The following is a 24,205-nucleotide window of genomic DNA, read 5'->3' on the forward strand; positions in this document are numbered from 1 at the left end:
GCTTTTATTCCCTTCATCATATTAATGTGATGCATTACACTGTTTGATTTTTGTATGTTAAATCATCAAGAAGAAATACTCACTTGGTCTTTGTATGTAATCCTTTTACTATGCTGCTGAGTTCAGTTTGCTAGTATTTTATTGAGAATTTTTGTATCTATATATTTATAAAGAATACTGGTATGTAGTTTTCTTTTTCCTTTTTTTCTCCCCCCTTTCTTCTGCCTCCTCCCCCGGCCCCCACTCCTGGTTCCAGCCGTTGTTTCTCAGTTTAGTTGTGTAGGACACAGCTCCCTGGCCCATGCTGGTATTATGAGCCTTGCGTTCCCCCTGGCTGAGGCAGTCGGTTGCCAGTCATCGGTCAGCCACCCACAGCAGCCCACAGCAGCCCAGCGCTCCAACCACCTGAGCCACTGGGCTGGCCCCATGTGTAGTTTTCTTGTAACCTCCTTTTCTGGCTTTGGTATTAAGGCAGTGCTGGCCTCATGGAATGAGTTAGGAATGCTTCTCACCTCTTCAATTTTTGGGGAAGAGTTTGAAAAGAATTAGTGTTAAATCTTTTCTTTTTAAATTAAAATTTATTGGGGTGACAATGATTAGGAAAATTACATAGGTTTCAAGTGTACAATTCTATAATACATCATCTACATATCACATTTTGTGTTCACCACCCGGAGTTAGTTCTGAAAGCAACAAAGGAATAAGACAAACAAATAAAGAAACAAAAACTCATAGGCACAGACAATAGTTTAGTAGTTACCAGAGGGTAAGGGGGGAGGAGGGTGGTACATAAGGGTAAACAGGGTCAAATAAATCTTTAAATGTTTGGTTGCATTCACCAATGAAGTCATCTTGTTTGGGGCTAATCTTTGTTGTGTAATCCAAAATTACTGACTCAATCTCCTTACTAGTTCTTCTAGTCAGCTTTTATGTTTCTTCATGACCCAGTTTGGTAAACATATGTTTCTAGGAATGTGGCCATTTCACCTAGATTATCCACTTTGTTGACATATAAATATTCACAGCATTCTCTATAATTTCTTTTTTTGTAAAATTGGTAGCAATATCCCCATTTTTGTTTCTGATTTTAGTACTTTGAGTTTTGTCTCTTTTGTTCTCAGTTAATATAGTCAAAGATTTTTCAATTTAGTTGATCTTTCCAAAGAACCAACTTTTGGTTTTATTGACTTTTTCATATTGTTTTCCCAGTTTCCATTTTATTTATCTCCACACTAAGCTTTTATTTATTTGTTTTTCTTCCTTGTTCTGGCTTTGGATTAGTTTTCTCTTCTTTTTCTAGTTCCTTAAGATATAAAATTAGGTTATCAATTTGACATGTTACTTCTATTTATTTATTTATTTATTTATTTATTTATTTATTATTTTTAATTAGTTTCAGGTGTACAAAACAATGTAATAGCTAAACATTTATCATTTATACCCCTAACACAGTCATACCCTCCCTCCCCCCATCTACTACCCCTCTGACATCGCATACAGCCATTACATTTCCACTGCCTCTCTTCCTAATGCGGTACTCCACTTCTTGTAACTATATATATATATAAACTTGTAGTTGACATTCATTATTGTTCAGCTTCAGGTGTACAGTGCAGTGATCAGGCATCTACATCATCCCTGAGGTGGTCTCCCAAATGGGACAAGTGTCCATCGGATACCCTACAAAATCTTTACAACATTATTGATTACATTCCCCAAACTGACTTCTGATACAGTTGGCAATCTTGGCAATCTTCTAGTTACCAATTGTGCTTTCTAATCCCCTCACCTTCCCCTTTATCCCCAGCCCCCCTCCCATCTAGCAGCCCTCAGTTTTTCATCTATGTCTCTGAGACTGTTTCTGGTTAGTTCATTTATTTTTTTCTTTAGGGGCAGCCACTATGGAAAACAGTATGGCGGTATCTCAGAAATCTGAAAATGGAACTACCTTATGACTCAGCAATTCCACTCCTAGGTATCTATCTGGAAATATCCAAACTCTAATTCGAAAAAATTTATGCACTCCTATGTTTATTGCAGCACTATACGCAATAGCCAAGACATGGAAACAACCAAAATGCCTATCGGTAGACGACTGGATTAAGAAACTGTGTTCTTGCTTTTTTAATGTATGCATTACAGATATTCATTTCCTTCTTACATCCCATGTGTTTTTGTATGTTGAGTTTCATTTTCATCTGTCTCCAGATATTTTCTAGTTACTCAGCCATGTTGAATCTACTGATAACCCCATGAAAGGAATTCTTCATTTCTGTCACAATGTTTTTATTTTTTTTTTTTCACAATGTTTTTAATTTCTAGCATTTTCATTTGATTTCTTTCCTAGAATCCTTCCTGTCAACTTGTATTAACACCTTTTTTTGCATGTTATCTAATTTTTTAAATAAAGCTCTAAACATACTAATCATACTTATTTTATAATTTTTATCTGATAATTCCAACATCTGTGAGTCTAGTTGTGATGATAGCTTTATCCTTCAGACTTTGTTTCTTCTTGCTTTTAGCAGGCTTTATAATCTTCAGCTGAAATCCAGAAATGTTATGTAGGGTAATAGATACTGAGGTAAATAGGTTTTTAGTATAAGGATTTATGTTAATCTGGCTAAGAATTGGGCTGTTTTAGTATTTGTCATAGATATAGGCACCAGAGGCTTGATATTACTGTAGTGGGTTTAGTTTTTCCTCTCTTCTTGTGGCTTTCTTTTGTTCTGGTCCTTAGAGAGAATCTTTTTCTGTTTCAGTTGTAATCCACTGTTTTAACTAGAGCCTTATTAGTGTGGTGATAGGGTGAGTGGGTGGGGTAAGGAGGAGAGGGTTGTCCCCTTATCTTCTAAGATTCTAATTAAGTTTCAGTGTTTTGTAAGCCTGTGCCTGAGGGGTAGGGTTAAACCTTCAGAAGCCCTAGTCCCTTCTGGCTTACCATTTCCAATTTGTTTCCTTAAAGTCCTCTCCTAATTGACTTATATCTCTTGCTTATTTATTTATTTATTTATTTATTTATTTATTTATTTATTACCTTACATGAGACATGAAGGCTTGAGAGGACTGGAATGGGGTTGCGTTCCCTTCCTTCAGTTGGCTTTAGAATAGCCTTCTGGAGAAGTCCCTCCCTTGTGAGGTAGATCCGTTAGGAAGAAAGGTTTGGAGGGTTTCACAATGGTTGTTCTTGTTCTCCCTCTGCCAGGCCCACAAGGGGATCTTTTTCTATCCTCACCCTGAAAACATAGTATGGCGCCTGGAGGAAAAGCCTACAAAAGTGTAGGCCCCCCTATAACTATGCAGCCCCCCAGATTCTTACTTAGCCTGAAACAATTTGTCAAAATTACTCTTTAACTGTTCCTACCAATTTGGGGCATCTTGCAGCTTCTGGCCCAGGTCTTGATTGTTGTATTTCTCAGGATGCAGCTGTCTCTCCATGTTTCAGGGAAGTTGTTTGCCCTGCAGCCTCAGTTCTCTGATGAGTCAAGAAAAGTCATAGATTTTCAGTTTGTCTAGCTTTTGTTGTTGTAAGGATGGAAATGACAACTTCTAAGGTCTTACATATAACAACAGCAACAACAAAAGACACCTTTCCTCTACCAAATATTTGGGCGTGTGCTATATCTGTATCAGCCTGGATCCCAGGACATTAGCATCAGGGCCTGAAGACAGCGGGGCAGTGAGGTGGGAACATAGGCGCAGGACCCACTGTTCAGGATGCATTTTAAAAAATGCATCTTTCCATTGTTGAGGTAAGTGTCATTTTATATTTTTGAAGAGGACTTTAAAACAGAACATTTAAGAGAATAAAAGAATGAGAACAGTATTGTTTATAACAGCAAAATGGGAAATAGTAGGTTGGTGCAAAAGTAATTGTGGTTTATAAGGTTAAAAATAATTACTAAAACTATAATTACTTTTGCACCAAGCTAATAACTTGAATATCCATCAACAGGAGAGTGTTTAAATTAATTGCTATGAAGGAGACTGCTGTGCAGCTGTTCAAGAGAATAGAGAAACTGCCGTCTGCTGGAGCCTGCCAAGAAGATGTCTGCAATATGCTGTGCAGTAAAACAGGTCAAGTTCATGTATGTCTATGTCAGGAACATAGAAAGGCTCTGAGGGCACAGCCAGTACTCAAGGACAAGGAGGAAGAGGCGGAGCCCTTCACAGTGTTTCGATTGGTTGTACAAAATGGGAATTAATTTTATCATCAAAACAACAGGAGGTGAAAGAGGAAAGGAGACTTAGTTTTCATTGTTTTCCTTTCTGTGCCTTTTGAGTTTTGCATCTCTAGTCCATTAAAAAACATAATAGATAAATAAAACAAGAAACCAGGTAAGGTAAGCAGCACCCCCAATGTGGTTCATATGCTCTTCCCCAGCATGTCTGGCCTCACCCCTTTTCGGCACCTCCCTTACGCTGTCTTCCTCATGCTCCTGGCCCACCCACAGCAATTCTGCTTTAGGGACCAGGGCTGCCCCACCGTTTAGAGCAGGCTGGGGGCTGCCCAGCTCCCACCCAGCATCTTCTAGTTCCCAGCACAACCCTGGAAGGTTGGAAGGCACGTAACACAAAGGCTCCAGGGTCAACCGCAGCCCCCAACTTACCACTGTGGGACCCACTCAGGCTCTGTGGGACAGCTGAGGACAACTGGACCTACTTCATAGGATTCACTTCACACAGTACAAAACCTATAACTTCTACCATGTATGAATGAGAGGGTTAGAAATGACCAGAGTTATCAAAATGCCCTAGACAAGTCTCCTCCACTCCCAGTACTGGGCTAAGTGCCTGTCCCAGTAGCTGGCTCCACAGTTCCCCTCTTTCCCCTCCGTGAGTCACCTTGAGGATGTCCTTGAGGACTGCAGAGCCCAGTCAGACTGGCACTGCCTGGACCCCTCTTGCAGAGGAGGATAGCCTGGGTGGGGGGGGGGGTGTTGGAGAGAGAGATGGGCTGAGGGAGCCTCAGACCCACTAGAAACAAGAGGAAGGTCACACTGCCTTCCTCCATTCTCCCATCAAGGTGCCTAGCAGGCCATTGCTGGCACCTCCCCCCAGACTGCTGAGAATGTTAATCCCCAGGATTGCCAAAGATGCTCCCCAGATTGCGAGTCTCTGGGCCAGCAGTTCTTCCCAGGTAGGCACCTGCTATGGGTCACTGCAGACCATGCCTTGCCATGGTCCTGGGTCCCCTTTGTCCTGCCTTCCTGACCCTAGGCCCCTCCGGATTGTGCCTAGACCACTTGGCTCCTGCCCTCCGCAGTGCTCTTGGCCTGGCTGGATTCTTCCCCATCATCACCAGTCAGTGTCACATCAAGAAAACGCCATCAGAACTTCTGCCAGGGGAGACCTTAACTCTGACATTCTCTAGACACAAGGTTCACGGTCGATAAGAAGTCAGAAAACCATGCACAACCTTTTGATATTCCATTCATTCAACAAGTATTTACTGAATATCTGCTCTGCTCAGTTGCAGTACAAAGTTACAGGTCTGTGATAAAGTGAGGGGTGCCCCTTACCCCCGGGGGTTTTAAGCCCGCTTTCAGGTAGACACAAGGTTGGCACCCAGAGGGTGCTCAGACATCTGTGCCCTTGAAAAAGGGGGCAATGAAGGCTTTGGGGGAGGTGTTCACTGCAGGAAGTCAGCGAGAGACATGCTAGAGCCTGGTGAAGTGCTGAGCCTGTGGAGTCATGGGTAAGTCTTAAACCCCATCAACCCCACTCACTCGCCATGGGCATCCCCAGGCAAGTCACATCAGCACTGTCCTCAATCTCTACATCTGAGCAATGAGGGTGACAGCTGCACTCAGGCTGATGCAGGGATGAGGCGAGAAATGCTGTGTGCCACCTGCCCTCAGCTGTGCTCAGTAAACTGTAGGAGTCATCTGTGGCGGGCCTGAGAGGACGGATCAAGTGTAGCTTCCCAGGAAGGCTTGCTCTGACCTTCCTCTGTGTCCAGGTTTGGATGGGCCTGCTCAGGGACCTTGCCACAAGCTTTTGCACCTACAGGGGCTACCTGTGTCGTGCACACAGTCGACCCCAGCAAGCAGTTGTAACTCGGGGCTGTGGAGCATTTTCTCACCTGCAACAGAGTCTGAGACAGCCAGGAGAGGCACCAGGCTGGGCCCAGCTGTCAGGCGGCATCCCTCAGTGTGCAGTCCCCTCCCCATCCCCTGACCTACCCCTTTGCTGCTGACCTTTCTTGTAGAAACGGTTTCATAGGCTGCCTGTGGCATCCCAGCCTTCACGTCTCACTGTAGTGTGTCATCACAGAGGACCTTGACAGGCAGTCTGTTGCTCCACCTCCTGTCCTGACACTGGCCAGCATGGATGTTTGCCCTTCCTGAGGGTATGGGCCACTTTTCCCATCACAATTCTGAATGTTTGGTGCTGCGTATGTGTTGTGGCTAGGGAGGGATGAAACCAGCCCCTTCAATGTAAGTTTTCTTGAAGGGGGGAGGCAGGGATGCTGAAAGTATAGAGGGTGCAAATAGCAGAATCGATCAGTTCTTTCCAAAGAACATTTTGCTGTCCATGGCTCCGTTAGAAAGTGCAAGTTGGGGAAATTATTGTTTGCAGGGGATGATTTATGACAGAGAATTCACGAACATCTGTTGGCCAGGAGCAGGTTGCACAGTAACACATGGCCTCTGCTGATTCAAGGCTTTTGCTGAGATGGGGCTGGTCCTGCTTCTTATTCCTATGGGGAAGCCCTTTGGGGCTCCCAGTACATCGTTGCTGCTTGTTCTGGGGGTGGAGCACAGGTGGGGATGGGGCCAGCAAATCCTTCTAAGCTCACGTGCAGCTCCCCATCCAATCTGTTACCCACTCTCAGTGTCTCACCCCTGAGCCTTGGACGCCACACTCACACTTTCGTTATTCTCAACCCCTATGCAGACTTATTGGCTCACTCGATTTCCCGTTTACAATATGTACTGTTTCCTTCCCAACAGTGTCGAGGTTGAGCTCCTCTCTGGCACGCTGTTCGAGGAGCACCCAGGTGTGGCCACTTCACAGCCAACACTGGGACCAGACTCTTCATTTCCTTGTGGGGAAATCAGTGAGGCACTCATTGAGAGTACTGGAGCTTCCCAGTTGCCCTTGGGCTTAGGCTACCTGGTACCTGGTCTGGCTGAGCTAATGGGTTCAGGCATGGATGCTTCCACAATAAAACGCCCTGCCCCACTTGCCTGAGTTCTGCTGCCCCTACCCACCCCCAACACAGTCCTCACATCAGGGACAGACATGGAGATGTGGGTCTCAGGTTCTCCTGAATGTCGCCACAAAGATGCAGCTCTTGGGGAGTGCAAACCCATCATGCAGGTGGGGCGGCTCTGCCCTGGTTGGCCTGGGAGTTCCCCACCCCACTTCTGGCTGGTTGCAGAGGAAGCCCTCATGGACCAGGAACCTGCAGCAGCTTTCTGGGGCACTTGCAGAGGGGACCTCCTCACACTGGCTGTTAGAAATGAGGCCCACGATTCCTAGCAGGTGGCTGCAGGGGCTCAGCTGGGCAGCAGGGCTGAAGGGCACTACAAATCCAGCTGACCCCTGAGTGCCGCCTGCTCCCTGGCCCTTGAGCTGAGCTGCGGAGGCTGGTCCTCCACAGAGGCACAGACCTGGGCATCCAGCCTGGTGGGCTCCACCCTGAGCCGGCTCAGGTCCAGGACAAGGCCTGGGCACCGCTGATCCTGTGGGCTGTGGAATGGCCTGGCCAAGGAGGGCAGGCCGCAGATGGCAGCCACTCTAGAGAAGCTGTTAGGCTGTTTCTGCTGCAGAATATCAAGGCCCCTGGCCTGAGGTTGCTTGCAGAGCCTGCTGCCTGTGTCCTGCCTGAAGGGTTGTGCAGCGTGGAGTTGGCCATCTGGGTGGATTGGCAGGGCTACAACCTGGGCCACAGAGCTAGTCAGGGCGGACTCTGCATCCAGGGTGCTTCCCCTAAGACTTGGTCTCCAGGGATCTTGGAGACACTCCACATTTCCAGGTGGCCTGGTTTCCTGGGAGTGAGGCCATGCAGAGGGGTTTGGGACCTTGTTTTTGCTGAAAGTGTCTGTTATCACAGAGGCTGCAGACCCTGCCAAGGAGAACAAGCCTTCATGGCAGTTTCGTGTCCCTTCTTCCCCAGAGACCTGTGTACTCTTCAGAGATGGGTCCTTGGACAGAGAGCTGGTCCCCTGCTTGGCCCCTGCTAGGACGTCACTCTCCCCAGCAAGCAGACCCTTGGTACCTGAACACACCCACATCTCCTGCCTGCTGGGTGCTGAGCCCACTGTGATTCCACCTGTGTCTGAGGCCTGGGCTCCCCTGCCCTCCAGCTTCCCTGGACCTGGGCATTTCTTCTCGGAGCCAGTTCCCAGCTTCTCCACCAGTCCTCTGGGTAGGGTTGTAGGCTCCCCAGGGACTGGGGCGGGCGGGGCTCGGAGCTCAGGGCCTCGGCGGAGCCAGTTGATAACACCCATGGTGACAGCAAGCTCAGTGTCACAGAGCTTCAGTAAACAGTCCTTGCCCTTCCAGGAGCTCTGCAAGAAGCCCTGGCTGAGCAGGTCAGGGCCTGGTGCCGGGGCCAAGTTCTCCTCTGCCCCCACATGGAAGCTGCACATGGACAGTGGTGCCCCCAGTGCTGGCCCTGACAGACTCTCAGACACGCACAGATCATCATCCAGGTCCGGGCTAACAGGGCCCTCGCCAGGATCATAGAAAAGCTCATAGAGGGCATCTCCACTATAGCTGTCACGAGGGAAGGAGGCTGCAGGGGTGCCTGGGCTCAGGGCCTCCTTCCTGTCCTCCTCAAGGCCAGATGAGAAGGCATCATAGTAGCCCTCATCACTTGTGGACACAGACTCCGGCTGCTCACTCTTGGGGGTGCCTGTGTCTATGGAGCTGGCTTTGGAGCCGCTGGGAGGGTCCCTGCAGGGGCAGGGGCACAGAGGGAGCTCAGCAAGCCCAGCTGAATCCAGCCTGGGCTGGGCTGTGTGTGTTCCCTGAGGACCCCCCACCCATGGGCCCAGTAGGGCACGCTGCTGTTGCCTCACAGAGTGATTCACACTGTCCCAGAACCTGGCAAAGTCAGACATTTCATTCTGGGCAGGAGACACCAGCTGCTCTGCACTGTCCTGGGAGGAGCGAACCTTGCTCTCAAGGGCCTGCGATGCCCGGGCTGGGCTCTCCACGCCCTCATTCAGCTCCAAGGATGGCACTGAGCTCTCGTCTGCAAAAATCTCCCCACAGCCTGTGAGTGAGTCAAAGCTCTTGAGCGAGGCCACGTCCTCACACAGGGCCCTGCAGAGGTCGAAGGAAGAGTCAGGAAGGAGCTCGCTATCAGATAGGTCCTGGCACAAGCCGTCCAGCCCTGGTCCCTTGCCCAAAGGGAAAAAGGCTTTGCCCAGCTGGCCTCCAGCCTCTGATGGGCTCCTGGGGGAGGACAGGCTCTTCCCCTTGGTCGCCAGCGAGGCCAAGTTCTCAGTTTTGTTTCTGCGAATGTGGAATAGGTTCCGAAAGCACTTCTTTGGTCTTTTCAGGGAAATCCTCTTCCTTGGGATGCTCTTGGCCACGGCGGGCACGAAAGGCATCTGGGGCACAAAGTGGCGGTAATCGATCATGTGCTGGCTGCCAGAGGGCCCTGGAAAGCTCGCGCTGCCCACCAGTTTCCCTTCAGCTGCAGCCACCCTGTCAGTCCCGGGCATGTCGTTGTGGGTCTTACTCTTTCGTGCTAGTTTGAAGGTGGCCCCATAGAGGGCTGTGGCACCCTCCTCAGGCTCTGGCTGCACACCCTTATTGGAGCATTTGTTATATCCTTGGGTGCTGGGAGTGACTTGGGGGCCCCTCTCACTGTGGGGCGGCTGCTGCCCTCCCAGCGAGACTGACCAGGGGGCTACATCCTCCTTGGCTGAGGCAGTGGCTGCTGGCCCTGGGGGTTTCTCATGGGACATGTGCAGGCTGGATTTGATGAACGTCTTTCCTCTCTTCAACTCCATGCTGCCAGTGCCCTTAGCTGCTGTGGAGAAAAGCAGGAGACACTTAGTATCCAAGAGAGAGGCCTATGGTTCTCGAAGACTGTTGCAGTGCCTGCTCACACTGTGGCGCTGGAGCTGAGCTGACATCTAAACTGGGATCCACCATGGAGAAGATGGGAAGACCCTCAGCCATGCTCATGCCTCCAGCTTGCACAGACAACTGATGCCCAGAGAAGTTAAGTCACATGACTAAAGGCAAGAGTAGGAGCCAACATGAGAGGAGACTGGGGGTGTGGTGCTCCTGTATCTGTGGTCTCCTGACTCACCCAAGCATCCTCTCAGAGCTTGTCTGGCCAAGTCAGACTCCCATTTTGCCCAGGAACTCTACACATGGCACCACATACTTATGGGGAAGTATCATGGCTCTTCTAAATGGACAGAGCAGAGAATTCAATAAATAAGTTGCTGCCTTCATCTAAGAGACAAAGCCCAATGAAAAACAAAAAACCCAAGCCTGCCTCCCGGGCTGGATACATTTGGTCCTCAGTAGAAGGGGAAGACACATCTACTGTCCTTCAGGGCTGTTGCATCTGTTCAAGGAGGCAAAACTCAATTACACAGAGGCCATCAGGCAAGGCTCACCCAAGCATGCAGAGCTTGAGCACTGAGACGAGAGAGAATACTGTGGTGGGAGACCCAAGAGAGGAGGCCAGGAATAGGCAGATTGGACAGACACAGTGCATCATGGACTGGAAGAGCAGGCAGGTGTCACCTTTTGTGCACAAACTAACTGAAAGGTATTGATGCCTAGAGTGCCATCCAGAGAAGGTTTCTGATGCCCAGTCTGAGTTCAGTGAAAAGTGTTCTGAGATCCTTATTGATGTCTGTCCTGGGTGTGGGACTGGAAAGGTGGTGGAGAGTTAACACCTTAATCATCCTTGCACAGCTGAGAAGTTTGGCCTTACCTGAGTGATTAATGAAGAGCTATGGAAATCTTCTGAGTGAGCGGGTGGTTGGAAGTAGTGGTAAAAAGAAGTTGGTCATCTAAGACCATTCATCTGACATCTGAGTGGAGGACAGAATAAATCAGGAGAGAACTCTGAGCAGAGAGGACTCAAAAGAGGCAACTAAAATGGGCTGGGCTGTGTGTGTAGATAAGGTCTAGATGGAGGCTGCAGTCATAAGTGTGAAAGAGGTGTCAAGTTGTATACAGAAAGAGAAGCATCTGCAGAAGTCCAGAAGTCATAAACCCTGAGGCCTGGATTCATACCAGGAGAGGGGAACAATGAGAAGTGGGATAAGACAAGAAAATGGAGAGTTGACAGAAGACAAGCTAGGGGCCTGTGCTAAAAGTTGCTTTGAGGGAGAGAAGAAAGGGTCTAGCTTTAAACATTTTGCCTTGGGGGTGAGTTTGGAGGCCCATAAAACCGCACCAAAAGAAGGCAGCCTGAGAACTGCCCGACTTTCCCTTGCTGTTTCCTCACAGGCACCCAGCTCACATGCTCAGTCCATCCCAGTGTTTTCCTCTCCTTGGCAGTGAGTGACCTACAGGTTGGTCCTCTGTCAGTCTTGCCAGGGAGATTAGAGACGAGTTTGGGCTGGTTTCTTTGACTCTCCATAAGGACTGCACCACAGGGAGCACCTGAAATCACTACCCTTCAGTCCACAACTTGTGCGGGAGGAATGGAGCAGGTGTGAAAGCATGAGGCTCTGTCAGCTCACACGTCTTTCACACCCACTGCCAAGGAAGCCTCACAGCTACCTCCAGAGAGCTGCTTGACAACCATCAGCTGACCAGAGTCAGCAAAATGCTTCAACATGAGGACTCAGAGGCAAGCAGAGGGGCTGCCTCACAACGCAGGAGGCAACATTAAAGCCAAATGTATGAGAAGGGGTGACAAAGCTGTCATTGCAGAGGCTCAAAGGGGCAAGCTGACCAGTCTCCACCCTACTGCCACCCATGAGCAGGACTTCTGCCCCTGCAGTGGGACACCTGGGACTTTTAATTGGAGGATAAAGGAGCAGGCACTGTGCCAGGGAAAACCAAAGAACCAAGCCTTGGCTCTCTCTGCAGCTCAGCTCTTGCTGGCAGCATCCTGGAGAGTAAGACAGTGCCTCAAGCTGCTCTCTGCTTTCTGCCAAGTGGCATGGGACCAAACTTTCCCACTCTGCATCTACAGACCCCATTTCTACTCCCCACAATCCTTTGTGGCCTAGATAAGTTCTCCCCCAGCCCTGGTGGGTTTTGCTGCACAGAGAATAGCGGCTACTCTCTGGGTTTTGGGGTCAAAGTACCCAGATTTGAGTCTTGGTTACATCTATATAATCACACTGAGAGCTTGGCCCATAACCTTATAATAGGCATATTATTAAAACCCCCGTTTTATAAAAGAGAAATTAAGATCTAGAAAAGTCAATGGATTGACTCAAGCCACACAGTTGGTAAATAACAGAGATAGGATAAGAACTCATGCCTGTCTGATTCTGAGCCTATGCTCTTAACCATGATAGATATTCTATGAAGCAATAGCTCAAACTCCCCTTCATGGGAAATTTAAAAATCAAGCAATAAATGTGTTTTCATGATGAATTTTGGAAAGCATAATGAAAATGAAAGACAAAAGCAAATTTAGCTCACACAAATTTAGAAAAATTGTAATTGAAGACAATATAATTTCTATGGCAAGAAATTTTGGAGATATTCATTATGAGATCTCTATCGTATTCTTTTCTGTTTACCATATCCTTGGAAATGACTCCAACCAGGCTTGATAAGGATTATTTCACTGGGTACAGAATATTGCGCCCACAAGAACAAAGATGGTTTATTTGATATTGATCTTTGTAAATAAAACTACTGGTTTCTTAATTTATGGAACAGTTAAAATCATGAACAGTTGGAAATTTCACCACACTCTGAATTTGTAAAATGATCCTTCAAAATAGCTGTCATTTCTATAAGTGGCTGGATTCAGTGTCCCTAATATTGTCAACCCTGTTTGCTAAGTTCATTTAACACTTTGCACAATGGGACAATAAGCACTAAGGTCCAGAACAATGAACCAGAGGAGAGACTTGCAAAATACTGAAGCAATCATATGAAATCCAGTGTGTATTCAGTCCAGTTTCCACATTAAAATATTTTATCAGAGCCTGACTCTTTGGAAAGGTGGGCCCATATGTAACATGGGTGGGAATTTCCTGAGGGGGCAGAGGGCCCACTGCCCAAATGGAGACAGACTGAGCAGTGACTTTCCATGATACTTTTAGGCATAGAGTGGGATTTATCTGGACAGCCAGATGCTGGCACGGTCACTGCCTGCGGGCAGAGACCAAATATGTCCAGGTTCTCAGCTTCAAAAATGTATGATCTGCATTGCAATCCTCCCTCAGTGGAGCCCAGCATGAAACTATGTGCCACATCCCTCCCTCAGGGACAAAGCAGACTTGTCCCTCCCCTGGCTTGGTGCCTTCTTGTCTGTAGCACTCAGTGATCACTAGCTGCTCACTCTGGTGCTTACTTGGTCTTCTTGCTCCCCAATGAGGTTGAAAATTTCTGTAAGGTTCAGGATTCTCACTATAGTAGACCTGAGCTTCTACTTATATAAATGAAATATCTACGCTTTGAGAAATCTTAGCCGTATATTTACATCTAAGTTTCCTAAACAGGATGTTGGTCTGGATTTTCTTAATTCCCAGTCATTTTCTAAGACGAGTCCCAGTGATGCCTAGACCCTGGACTGAGTCTTTCGTCTCTAAAATGAACCTGCATATTCCATCAGAACAGGGACCACACCATGTATTCATTTAATCAATTCAGATTCAAGGATGTGGTATTTAAACCAAGACCTAAAAGACAGCTGAAGACAACCAGGCATAAAAGATGTGGGAAGCATAATCCAAGCATAGGGAACATCCTATGAAAAGACCTTGAGGAGCAAGAGAGGGAGAATATTTAAAGATCTAAAAGCAGGCCCAGGTAGGCAGAGAAGCAAGCCAATAGCATGACACAGGGAGGTGGGTGGGGCAGATCACACTTGACCAAGGTCGCAGGGAACGTCTTGGCCTTTATCCTAGGTGCCATGGGGAACCAGCCATCAAAGGTGAGTGACATGGGCCGATGTTCAATTTTAACAGATTACTCCAGTTGTAGATGAGCATGGAAAATAAGGACAAGAGTGGAGGCAAGATTTCAGGTTAGGAGCCAGAGCAGGGTCCAATGGAGAGAAAGTGATGGCAGAGACGTCCCACGTGCGTACACCTTCCTTCTCAGTGCCTTACACAGAGTATGCACGTGCATATAGACTTATTGTAAATTAAGCACATGAAGTAATTTTACTGGCTGCTTTTCTACATGATGACTGACTTTATCTCAACTGCCTAGGATTCTCTTTTCCCTTTGTAAGGTAATTGTTGTGGTTTTCTTTCCCTTTTTAATATGAAAGTGACTGGGTGTTTCATGGAACAAAATAAAAACCTCAACATACAGATATGCTACAGAAATGGTTTGGAGATATAAAAATTTTGACTAATAGTTTTGATATTTGCTGTGCCATCCCCTGCCCCGCCCCCAACACCCAGGAAAATCACAAGCAGTGACATACAAAGGGGTGGGTGGGTGATAAGAAAGCAGAGGCCTCTTAGGGGAGACCTGCTCAGGAATTTCCTGGATATTGGTGTGGGCGTGGGAAGCTATGTACAGGGCAAGAGTTTATTTCTGTCATAGGCTGCCTTGTCTAAGCTAAAACCCTCCGATGGATGAAAGGAAGGCCATTGTGCGGCGGGAAAGCCTCTGTGTCTGGAGTGGGTGTGGGGTAAGTAGCATCTGCAGCAAGAAATAGAATCTGCAGCAAGCATCACCAATTCACCCATCCCCCACGGGGGAGACAAAGGATCCTTTGGGGAGCGAAGGTTCTGGCCCACCTCCTGTAAGGCAGCCCTGGGTATTCCTGGTCTGCCCAACCGAGAAAAGATGGGTCTCCAGTCTTATCCGATCTTTCCTAAACCCCGCAACCGCAGGCATAGTGTTTCTTCCCTTCCCTATTCCGAACCTACAAGAGTCGTCACCCCCAGACTCCAGACCCCAACCATCCATGCCAGGTACAACGGGGTGGAGAGAGGGTAGACCTTAGTTCCATCACTCAGCCCTTCCATCACGCGAAAGAATGCACAAAAATGCCAGATCACCCCCTCCCCCCAAGCCTACATCCTCGGGGCCATGGCGACTTACCGCTGGAGCTCAGAGTGTGGCAAGACGCGGCTTTAACAGGGCAGGGAGCCGCGCCCCAATCCGAGGCGCGCGCTCAGCACCACGGCCAGCTCCTGGCGTCGCGCGCCCCCGCCGAGTGGGAAGAGACCAGGACCAGCGTCGGCTCGCCCCTGGCCGCGCTGGGCAGTCGCAGCCGCAGGCGGGCAGGCGAGGGTTAAGTCGCGGGAGGGTGATGGGGCGGGGCTGGACCCGGCCAGGAGCCAGGCGGTTGGAGGCGCCCCGCGCAGTGGTGGGAGAGGTGACACGCGTGGGGCCAGGATGGAGGCTGTTCCCGAGGCTACCGCCCCAGTGCGCCGCCGCCGCCGCCTGGACCCCGCTCGGCCTAGCTTTGTTTCTCCCGGTCTCGGCCTCTGTGTGTCTCTGCCTCCGCGCAGGGCTGCGGTTTTGCATCCCTCAGGCCCAGCTGCTGGCGCTGCTGGGACCGACAGCCGCCGGGTCGCCTCCTCTCGCCGCCCACCGCACTCCGGCGCCTAGGTCCGAGCTCCTCAGAGCTCACAGGTGGGGGTGCCCTTATTCGCGCACCCCTTAGCGCAGGGGCAGATTTAACCCCAACCCTGTCGGAAGGGATAGGGCACACGCGGCCTAGTCACCAGTCTTACCCAGGATTCGGAGTGGGCTCGAAAGAAGGAGCAGGCCAATCTCCAGATGCAGGGCAGAGTCTTCCAGAAGCTTCTTTACAGAGTGCCTTTCTTGGACACCATTATTATTATTATTAATGGGCACGAAGGAGGCTGTTCCCTTATGTATAATCCCGATGTGGGGTCTGATGGTGCTGTGCCCTGCAGCAGTCTTGGGGGAGGAGCAGAAATGTTGTGGGGACTCTCCCCACTGAGCTGAAGACAGAGGGTCTGCACACTGAGAGGCAAGAATAAAGTATGGATTAAGTAACTCCAGGATTGCTCAGGGAGCAATGCCAGGAGCATGGGGGAGAGGATGTGGGTGGAGGGGCAAGAGTGCACATCAGTGCTAGTGAGGTATCTGATCCCATGAGAGGGGGGCAGGCAGTATGGCAGATGAGGAGGCTGATCCCATACAACAGAGGTGAGTGCAGGCAGTGAGGGATGGGAGACAGGAAGAAGGGTTCACCCAGTCCAGGCTTGTTGAGCTGAGGCCCAAAGGAGGTGCAGTCTCTGGCAAATGACAGAGGCCATGCCTTTCTTTGAGCCTCATGGGCTTACTCCCTGTCCCCATCTCCAAAAAAAAAAAACAAAAAAAAAAAAGAAAGAAAAAAAGAACCTGGGCATGCAAGATATCCCACTTTGGTTTGGACTGGCTTTGTCATAACCCATTTATCTGCCTTCTTTATAATTAGCCACCTTGAGGCCACTCCATTGCAGGCCCCTCCTCCGGCAAGCATCACCCACCACCTTTGGATGAGCCCACCTTCTTGCATTTCTTGCAGTTGAACTATTTTTCTACCTGGTGACTGACTCAGCATGACCTCAGATGTCCTTCCTCCTCCCATGTTGGTGGTGCAGTCCTTACCTTTCCAGGCTGTTTCCAGCCATCAGAGTTCCCTGAATCAATTCTTCCCCGGATGCATAGAACAAAAGTGGGCCTATGCCTTATTGCCACATACCCGAAATCAAGAACAGGATGCACACAGATTCCACAGTCCTTTCTAATTAAAGTTAATAAACATTAGCCTCTCCTACAGTGTTTCCCCAAAAATAAGAGCTAGCCGGACAATCAGCTCTAATGTGTCTTTTGGAGCAAAAATTAATTAATTTTTGGAGCAAAAATTAATATAAGACCCAGTAATATAAGACTGGGTCAATATAATATAATATAATATAATATAATATAATATAATATAATATAATATAATATAATATACCGGTCTTATGTCAATTTTTGCTCCAAAAGACGCATTAGAGCCGATTGTCTGGCTAGGTCTTATTTTTGGGGAAACACAGTAGTATGTTCTTCTCTCTTCTGGATTAGGACTCTTCATAGTTCTTAAACTTTTCCCTTTTTGAGGATAGTTATGGGCTCTATCCTCAAACTTCGTTAGTGATAATTGCTCTTTTCCATGCTCAGCTTGTCAACCTTTGGTAAATGACAGCTATTCTGAGCCAGTCATTTTGTCCTTTCAGAGAATTTTAAAACGTCCCTACTTTTGGGTAACAAAAACAAAAACAAAACAGAACAAAGATTATATATATATATATATATCTCCATAGCAAAAGTGATGTGTGACATGGAGCATTATCATGATGGAAGATGATTTATGGCACACTTTAAAACACACTTTCTCTCAACCATAGCTCACACCTGACTGACTACACGGAGCAAGTTGAAACTTGTCACACACTGTTACTAAGGTTTGACGTGCCGTTTCCCATATTGAAGATCCCTGCTTTTCCATTGGATGGCACTCGGCAGCAGCATTCACCATATTTTGTGATCACAACGGAAAGGCTCCGTGTCACACATTGCTTATGGTATATGGCAATTTCTGTAAAATAAAAACATTACGGTGTGTCCTCATCCACCTTATTCACCAGATCTGGTACCATGCGATTTCTGGCACCTCCCCAAAGTCAAAATCACAATGAAAGGTAAATGTTTTGAGTCAATTCAGGACATGTAGGCAGACATTACAGCTCAAGTAAAGACACTCACGAAAGAGGACTTCCAGAACTGCTTTAGAAAGTGGCAAGAAAGATGGGATAAGTGTATTCAAAGTGAGGGGGAGTATTTTGAGTGAGGTTAATGGCAATGTGTCTTTTACTGTAATACATTTTTTTATTTAAAGTCACCATATATTTTAATCACACGTCATACACATGTGTGTGTGTGTGTGTGTGTGTGTGTGTGTAGCAAGAGAGAGAGAGAGAGCCACAAAAGGTATACACGCTTTAAGAAAGGAAAAAACTATATTAAACTTATAATATTCAATATATACCAATAACAAAAGATGAATACAAGTCATGTTTGACTTCTGCAATTACAAGAGGTGCTCAAAGTGGTTACCATTAGCGTCCAGACACTTCTGATTATGGCGAACTACTGCTTGAGCAGTGTTGAGCAAAGTATCCACTTGTATACATTGTGTCTACTTGTATACATTTTTTGGCATATATATATATTCTTTCCAAGACAACCTCTGGAAAGATCTTCCACATCAAAATTACCTAGTTCAGATATTACTAAATTATTTTTCTTTAATATTGTCCTAATGTAAACTTACGTTATATTCTTTTTATAATACTCTGACTTTGTTTTACCTTTTCCTTCCTGGAACAGGCCCTTAGGAGTCTCTGACCTTACTCTTGGTCATTTGATTGACACTGAATTTACACCGAGGGTCTCAGAGCTTCTGGCCACAGCCCTTTCTCTCCTGACAGACCCAAAGGATTTCACTTGACTCTGAGCACAACCCCAGTGGGGTTGCAAAAATCCAGGTTTACAGCCTGAGAGAACCGAATTCCTTGTGGGACCCACATTTGAGAGGACTGGGACGTGAGGAAACAGGAACCCATACCTCCAAGGAAGGCTGGCCAGAGTGGGACTGTCAACTTGGTGAAACACAGGCTTCGGGTGGACACAATTTGGAGGAGATGGCTGGGAAGGAGGAAGGACGATGGCTTCAAAGATGGGCATGGCCAGAGGCACTCTAGGACTCAGGTTGGCTCCCCTGCAGAAAGATGTCCACTCTAATCTCAGACACACTAGTATTAGGGGTACCACCCCGTGAATTAGCCTACTGCTCTGACTGCATGGTTTCTTGTTCCTTTAAAATTATACTTTATTGCTTTTATGTTTTGTTTAAGTATACTTGGTATATACTTTTATATTAGTGACATTAGTTTCAGATGTACAATATAGTGTTGCGACATTTCTATACCTTACGATTGATCACCTCACTAATTCTAGTAATCGTGTGTTACCGTGCAAACCTATCACAGTATTGTTGACTATACTCCCCTTCACCTTTTTGGCCCATCCCCCCACCTCCCTCCCCTCTGGCAACCATCCCTTTGATCTCTGTTTCTATGAGTCTGTTTTTGTTTTGGTTTGTTCATCTGTTTTGTTTTCGTAGATTGTACATATAAGTAGCACCATATGGGGTAACAACAATCTAAACTATATAAAGAACTCATACAACTCAACAACAACAAGACAAATAATCTAATTGAAAAATGGGCAGAGAACCTGAACAGGTACTTTTCCCAAGAAGACATACAAATGGCCAACAGATATATGAAAAGATGTTCAACTTCACTAGCTCTAAGAAAAATGCAAATAAAAACCACAATGAGATGCCACCTCACACTTATTAGAATGGCTGTAATCAATAAGACAAGAAACAAGTGTTGGGTAGGACGTGGAGAAACAGGAACTTTCATACCCTGCTGGTGGGAATGTAAATTTGTACATCCACTATGGGAAATAGCATGGAGGATCCTCAAAAAATTAAGAATAGAACTACTATATGATCCAGCAATTCCTCTTCTGGGTATCTCCCTGAAATTTTTGAAAATATTTATTCATAAAGATATATGGACCTTTATGTTCATTGTAGCATTATTCATGGTGGCCAAAATGTGGAAACAACCTAAGTGTCCTTCAATGGATGATGGCATAAAGAAGATGTTTTATATATGAATACTACTCAGTCAAACAAACAACCAAAAAGATGAAATACTGGCATTTGTGACAACGTGGATAGATCTTGAGAGTATCATGCTAAGCAAAATAAGTCTGACGGAAAAGGACAAGAACCATATGATGTCACTCATATGTGGGATATAAAATAGAAAGCAACACACAAACCAACAAAACAAAGAAAAAAACTCATAGACACAGAAAACAGTATGATGGTTACCAGAGAAGGGGGTGGGAACAGGTTAGAGAGGGTAAAGAGATCAAATATATAGTGATGGAAGAGGACTAGACTTTGAGTGGTGAGCACACAAGGCAATATACAGATGATGTATTATAGAATGTACACTTGAAACATATAACTTTATTAACCAATATCACCCCTAATAAATTTAATAAAAATATTTCATAAACTAGTGGATGAACAATGTAAATCTATAAATTAAAAAAAGATCATATCATCTGCAAGTAAAGACAATTTTACTTCTTCCTTTCTGATTCGGGTGACTTTTATTTCTTTATTTTTCCATATCTGATTGGCCTGGCAAGACTTCCAGTACTATGTTGAATAAAACTGGTGAGAGTGATCACCCTTGCCTTGTTCCTGATCTTAGAGGAAAAGCTTTCAAGCTTTCCCTGTTGAATATGATGTTAGCTGTGGGCTTGTCATATATGGAGTTTATTATGTTGAGGTATGTTCCTTCTATACCCAATTTGTTGAGACATTTTTTTTAATGAAAAAAATGTTGAATTTTGTCAAATGCACTTTTTTTTCACATTTTTGAGGTGATCATATAATCACCTTATCGTTTACTCTATTAATGTGGTGTATTACATCTATTGATTTGACTATGAATCATCCTTGTATCCCAGAAATAAATCCCACTTAATCATGGTGTATGCACTTTAATGTGCTGTTGAATTCAATTTTCTAATATTTTGTTAGTTTCTGTGTCTATATTCCTCAGAGAGGTTGGTCTGTAGTTTTATTTTCTTGTGGTGCCATTATCTGTCTTTGGTATCAGAGTAATGCTGCCCTTGTAAAGTGAGTTTCCTCTTCAGTTTGGGGAAAGGGTTTGAGAAGAAATGTTGTTAGTTCTTATTTAAATGTATGGTAGAATTCACTAGTGAAATCATCTTGTTTTAGGCTTTCTTTGACTGAGAATTTTTTTGTTACTGATTAAATTCCCTTACCTGTCATTGGTCTGGTCAGGTTTTGTATTTCTTCATGATTCAGTCTTGGTACATTGTGTGATCTTGGGAATTTATCCATTTTTTCCTAAGTTATCCAATTTGTTGGCATGTAATTATACATAGTACTCTGTTATGATCCTTTGTGTTCCTGTTGTGTCAGTTGTAATTTCTCCTCTTTCATATATGATTTTATTTATTTGAGACTTTTGGGGGTTTTTTTAGTCTAACTAAAGACTGGCAAATTTTGTTATCTTTTCAAAAATCAGCCCATAGTTTTATTAATCTTTTCTATTGTTTTTGCTGGTCTCTATTTTATTTATTTTTGCTCTGATGTTTGTTATTTCCTTTTTGCTAATTTTAGGCTTAGTTTGTTCTTTTTGTAGTTCCTTGAGTAGTAGAGTTAGGTTACTTATTTGAGATCTTCCTGTTTTCTTAATGTAGGCATTTATCACTATAACCTTCCCTCTTAGAACTGCTTTTGCATCATGCCATAGGTTTTGATGTGTTGTTTCCATTTTCATTTCTTTCAAAATATGTTTATTTCCTTTTTGATTTCTTCTTTGACCTATTGATTATTGAGCACCTTGTTAATTTATACACATTTGGGAATTTTCCAATTTTCCTCCTGTTATTGATTTCTAGCTTCTTACCATTGTCATCAGAAAAGATACTTGGCATGATTTTAATCTTAAATTTTCCATGACCTATCCAGGAGATATCCTATCATATGACTTATCTGGGAAAATGTTCTGTGTGTGCTTGAGAAGAATGTGTATCCTGCTGCTGTTGGATGGAATATTCTGAATATGTCTGTTAGGTTTATTTGGTCTAAAGTTCAAGTTCAATGTTTCCTTTTTTATTTTCTTTCAAGATGACCTTCCATTGTTGGAAGTAGGGTATTGAACTCCCCTACTATTATTGTTGTCTGTTTCTCCTGTTAATATTTGCTTTATATTCTTAGGTGCTCTGATGCTGGGTATATATATATATGACTGTTTTATCTTCTCAATGAACTGACCCCTTTATCATTATATAGTGACCTTCTTTGTCTCTTGTTACCATTTTTGGCATAAAATCTATTTTGTCTGATATAAGTATAGCTATTTCCTGTTGTCTTTTGGTTTTCCTTTGCATGGAATATCTTTTTCCATCCCTTCACTTTGAGCCTATGTGTGTCCTTAAAACTGAAGAACGTCTTTTGTCGGCAGCATGTAATTTAGTCTTGGTTTTTAATCCACTATGACACTCTATGCCTTTTGATTAGAGAATTTAAACAATTTATTATTTAAAGTAATTATTGATACATAAGTACTTACTAATGCCATATTATTGTTTTCTGGCTTTTTTATAGTTCTCTTGCTTCTTTTCTTGCTTCCTTTCTTTGACAACTGATGATTTTTCCATAATGGTATGCACTGAATTTCTTCTCTTTATGTTTTGTATGTTTACTGTAGGTTTTTGCTTCATGGTTACCATGAGGTTTACATAAGACATCTTATAGATATAGCAGTTGAAGTTAAGTTGTAATTTTATGTTGATAACAACTTACTTTGAATTTCATGTGAAAACTCTACTCTTTTACACACACACACACAGATCTTATGTTTTTTATGTCACAATTTACATATTTTACATATTGTACCAGTAACAAATTATTGTAGCTACAATTATTTTTTTAAACTTTTGTCCTATAACCTTTCTACTAGAGTTAAGTGATTAACACACCACCATATTATATTATTAGTGTATTTTGAATTTGACTATATACTTACCTTTAGCAGGGTGTTACATGTTTTCATATTTTTTCAGGTTACTAATGAACATCGTTTCATTTCAACCTGAAGAACTCCTTTCAGCATTATGCAAGGCAGGTCTGGTGGTGATGAAGTCCCTTAGGTTATGTTTATTTGGTAGTGTTTATCTCTTTCATTTTGGAAAGACAACTTTGCTGGGTAAAGTATTCTTGGTTGGCAGGGTTTTTATTTTCTTTCAGCAATTTAAATATATCATTCTACTTTCTGCAAGGTTTTTGGTGAGACATCTTCTGACAGTCTTATGTGGGTTCCCTTATATATGAAGAATTTGGTTGTTTCTGTTTGCTTGTTTGTTTTGTTTTTCTTTCTTTCTTTTTTTTTTTTTTTTTTCTGACTTAAAAATTCTGTCTTTGAATGGAAGGTCTAAGATGATGGATTAGGTAAATGCCATGCCTACTGCCTTCCAGTATCACACCAAAATTACAAATAAATCATAGAACAATCAACCTCAAAATCAGGTGAAGACCAGCTGAACAGACCCCTATAATAAAGGATCTAAAGAAGAGGCCATATCAAGACTGGTAGGAGGGTCAGAGATGTGAGATAGGCTGACCCCAACCCCACAGATAGTGTTTGAACACCAAGAGGGACACCTCCTTGGTGGGGGTCCCTCCCAAAATAAAGAGGGGTCCCAGCCCTACAAGAGGCTCCCCAGCCCAGGGGTCCTGTGCCAGGAAGAGGAGTCCCCACAACATCTGGCAGTGAGAATCAGTGAGGACTCTGTCCATCCCGGTGAGATAGAAGGTGGCTGGAAATACAGATGCCCTGTGTTTCCAGATGCTGGAAACAGACTGTACACAGACTCATTCACTTGCAGACCCTCACCTTATCTCTGGTGAAGGGGCGGCAACTCGAGAAGCACCAGAGATATACAGGGAAAGACTTAGTTGTGTGGCTTTGGGACAAGGGCTGGAAGGACCAGTTTCCATTGTACCTGTGTGGAGTCTGTCTCTTGTGTAGCCTATAGGAAGGTGCCATATTTTCTATGTTGTACCTACCCCCCAAAGGACCAAATCTGAGACTGGATTGGTCTGGTAAAATCCATGCATGTGCAAGACTTTGGTGACGCCCTGGGTCCTTGCCCCCACACAGCTAGTACTGCATCGCTGGGGGCACTCTTGGCTACCTAGCAGCCAGCCCCACTCCCACCGGCTGTGGAAGACTTTTACAGGAGCAGATGGACTGCAGTGGTTTGGACAGCTTTTGGTTGTGAGCAGAAAGCTACACTTTGCAGTGCAGACTCTCTTAAACCGCTCTCAGGGACATGCAGGCCTTAGGTGAGTAGTGGCTAGCCATGGCGTCCTCAAGATGTTTTTGCAAAATGGTTTCAGGCCCAGCACTGATGCAAGAACCAAAACTGCATTGAC

The 24,205-nt window shown here is 45.2% G+C and overlaps 1 protein-coding gene across 2 annotated transcripts; it reads right to left on the minus strand.

The window, feature by feature from the left end:
• Window positions 1-558: 558 nt before the first annotated feature.
• AMER3 (APC membrane recruitment protein 3) lies at window positions 559-16,091 on the minus strand. Of its 2 annotated transcripts, none has more exons than XM_019719026.2 (2): window positions 15,184-16,091; window positions 559-9,991 (listed from the first exon to the last, which is right to left on the minus strand). In XM_019719026.2, the coding sequence occupies exon 2, from the start codon at window positions 9,972-9,974 to the stop codon at window positions 7,533-7,535; it is 2,442 nt and encodes an 813-aa protein (XP_019574585.2). In that variant the 5' UTR covers window positions 9,975-9,991; window positions 15,184-16,091; the 3' UTR covers window positions 559-7,532. The 2 variants fall into 2 exon arrangements, with proteins under 2 accessions (XP_019574585.2, XP_019574584.2); XM_019719025.2 differs by having other exon boundaries at window positions 559-9,994; window positions 15,184-16,089.
• Window positions 16,092-24,205: the final 8,114 nt, after the last annotated feature.

Source organism: Rhinolophus sinicus, linkage group LG02, assembly GCF_036562045.2.
Source record: "Rhinolophus sinicus isolate RSC01 linkage group LG02, ASM3656204v1, whole genome shotgun sequence".
NCBI classification, from domain to species: Eukaryota; Metazoa; Chordata; class Mammalia; order Chiroptera; family Rhinolophidae; genus Rhinolophus; species Rhinolophus sinicus.

Bases quoted from the DNA above. Each gene is read 5' to 3' on its own strand.
- AMER3 (XM_019719026.2), bottom strand. From the start codon at position 9,974: ATGGAGTTGAAGAGAGGAAAGACGTTCATCAAATCCAGCCTGCACATG.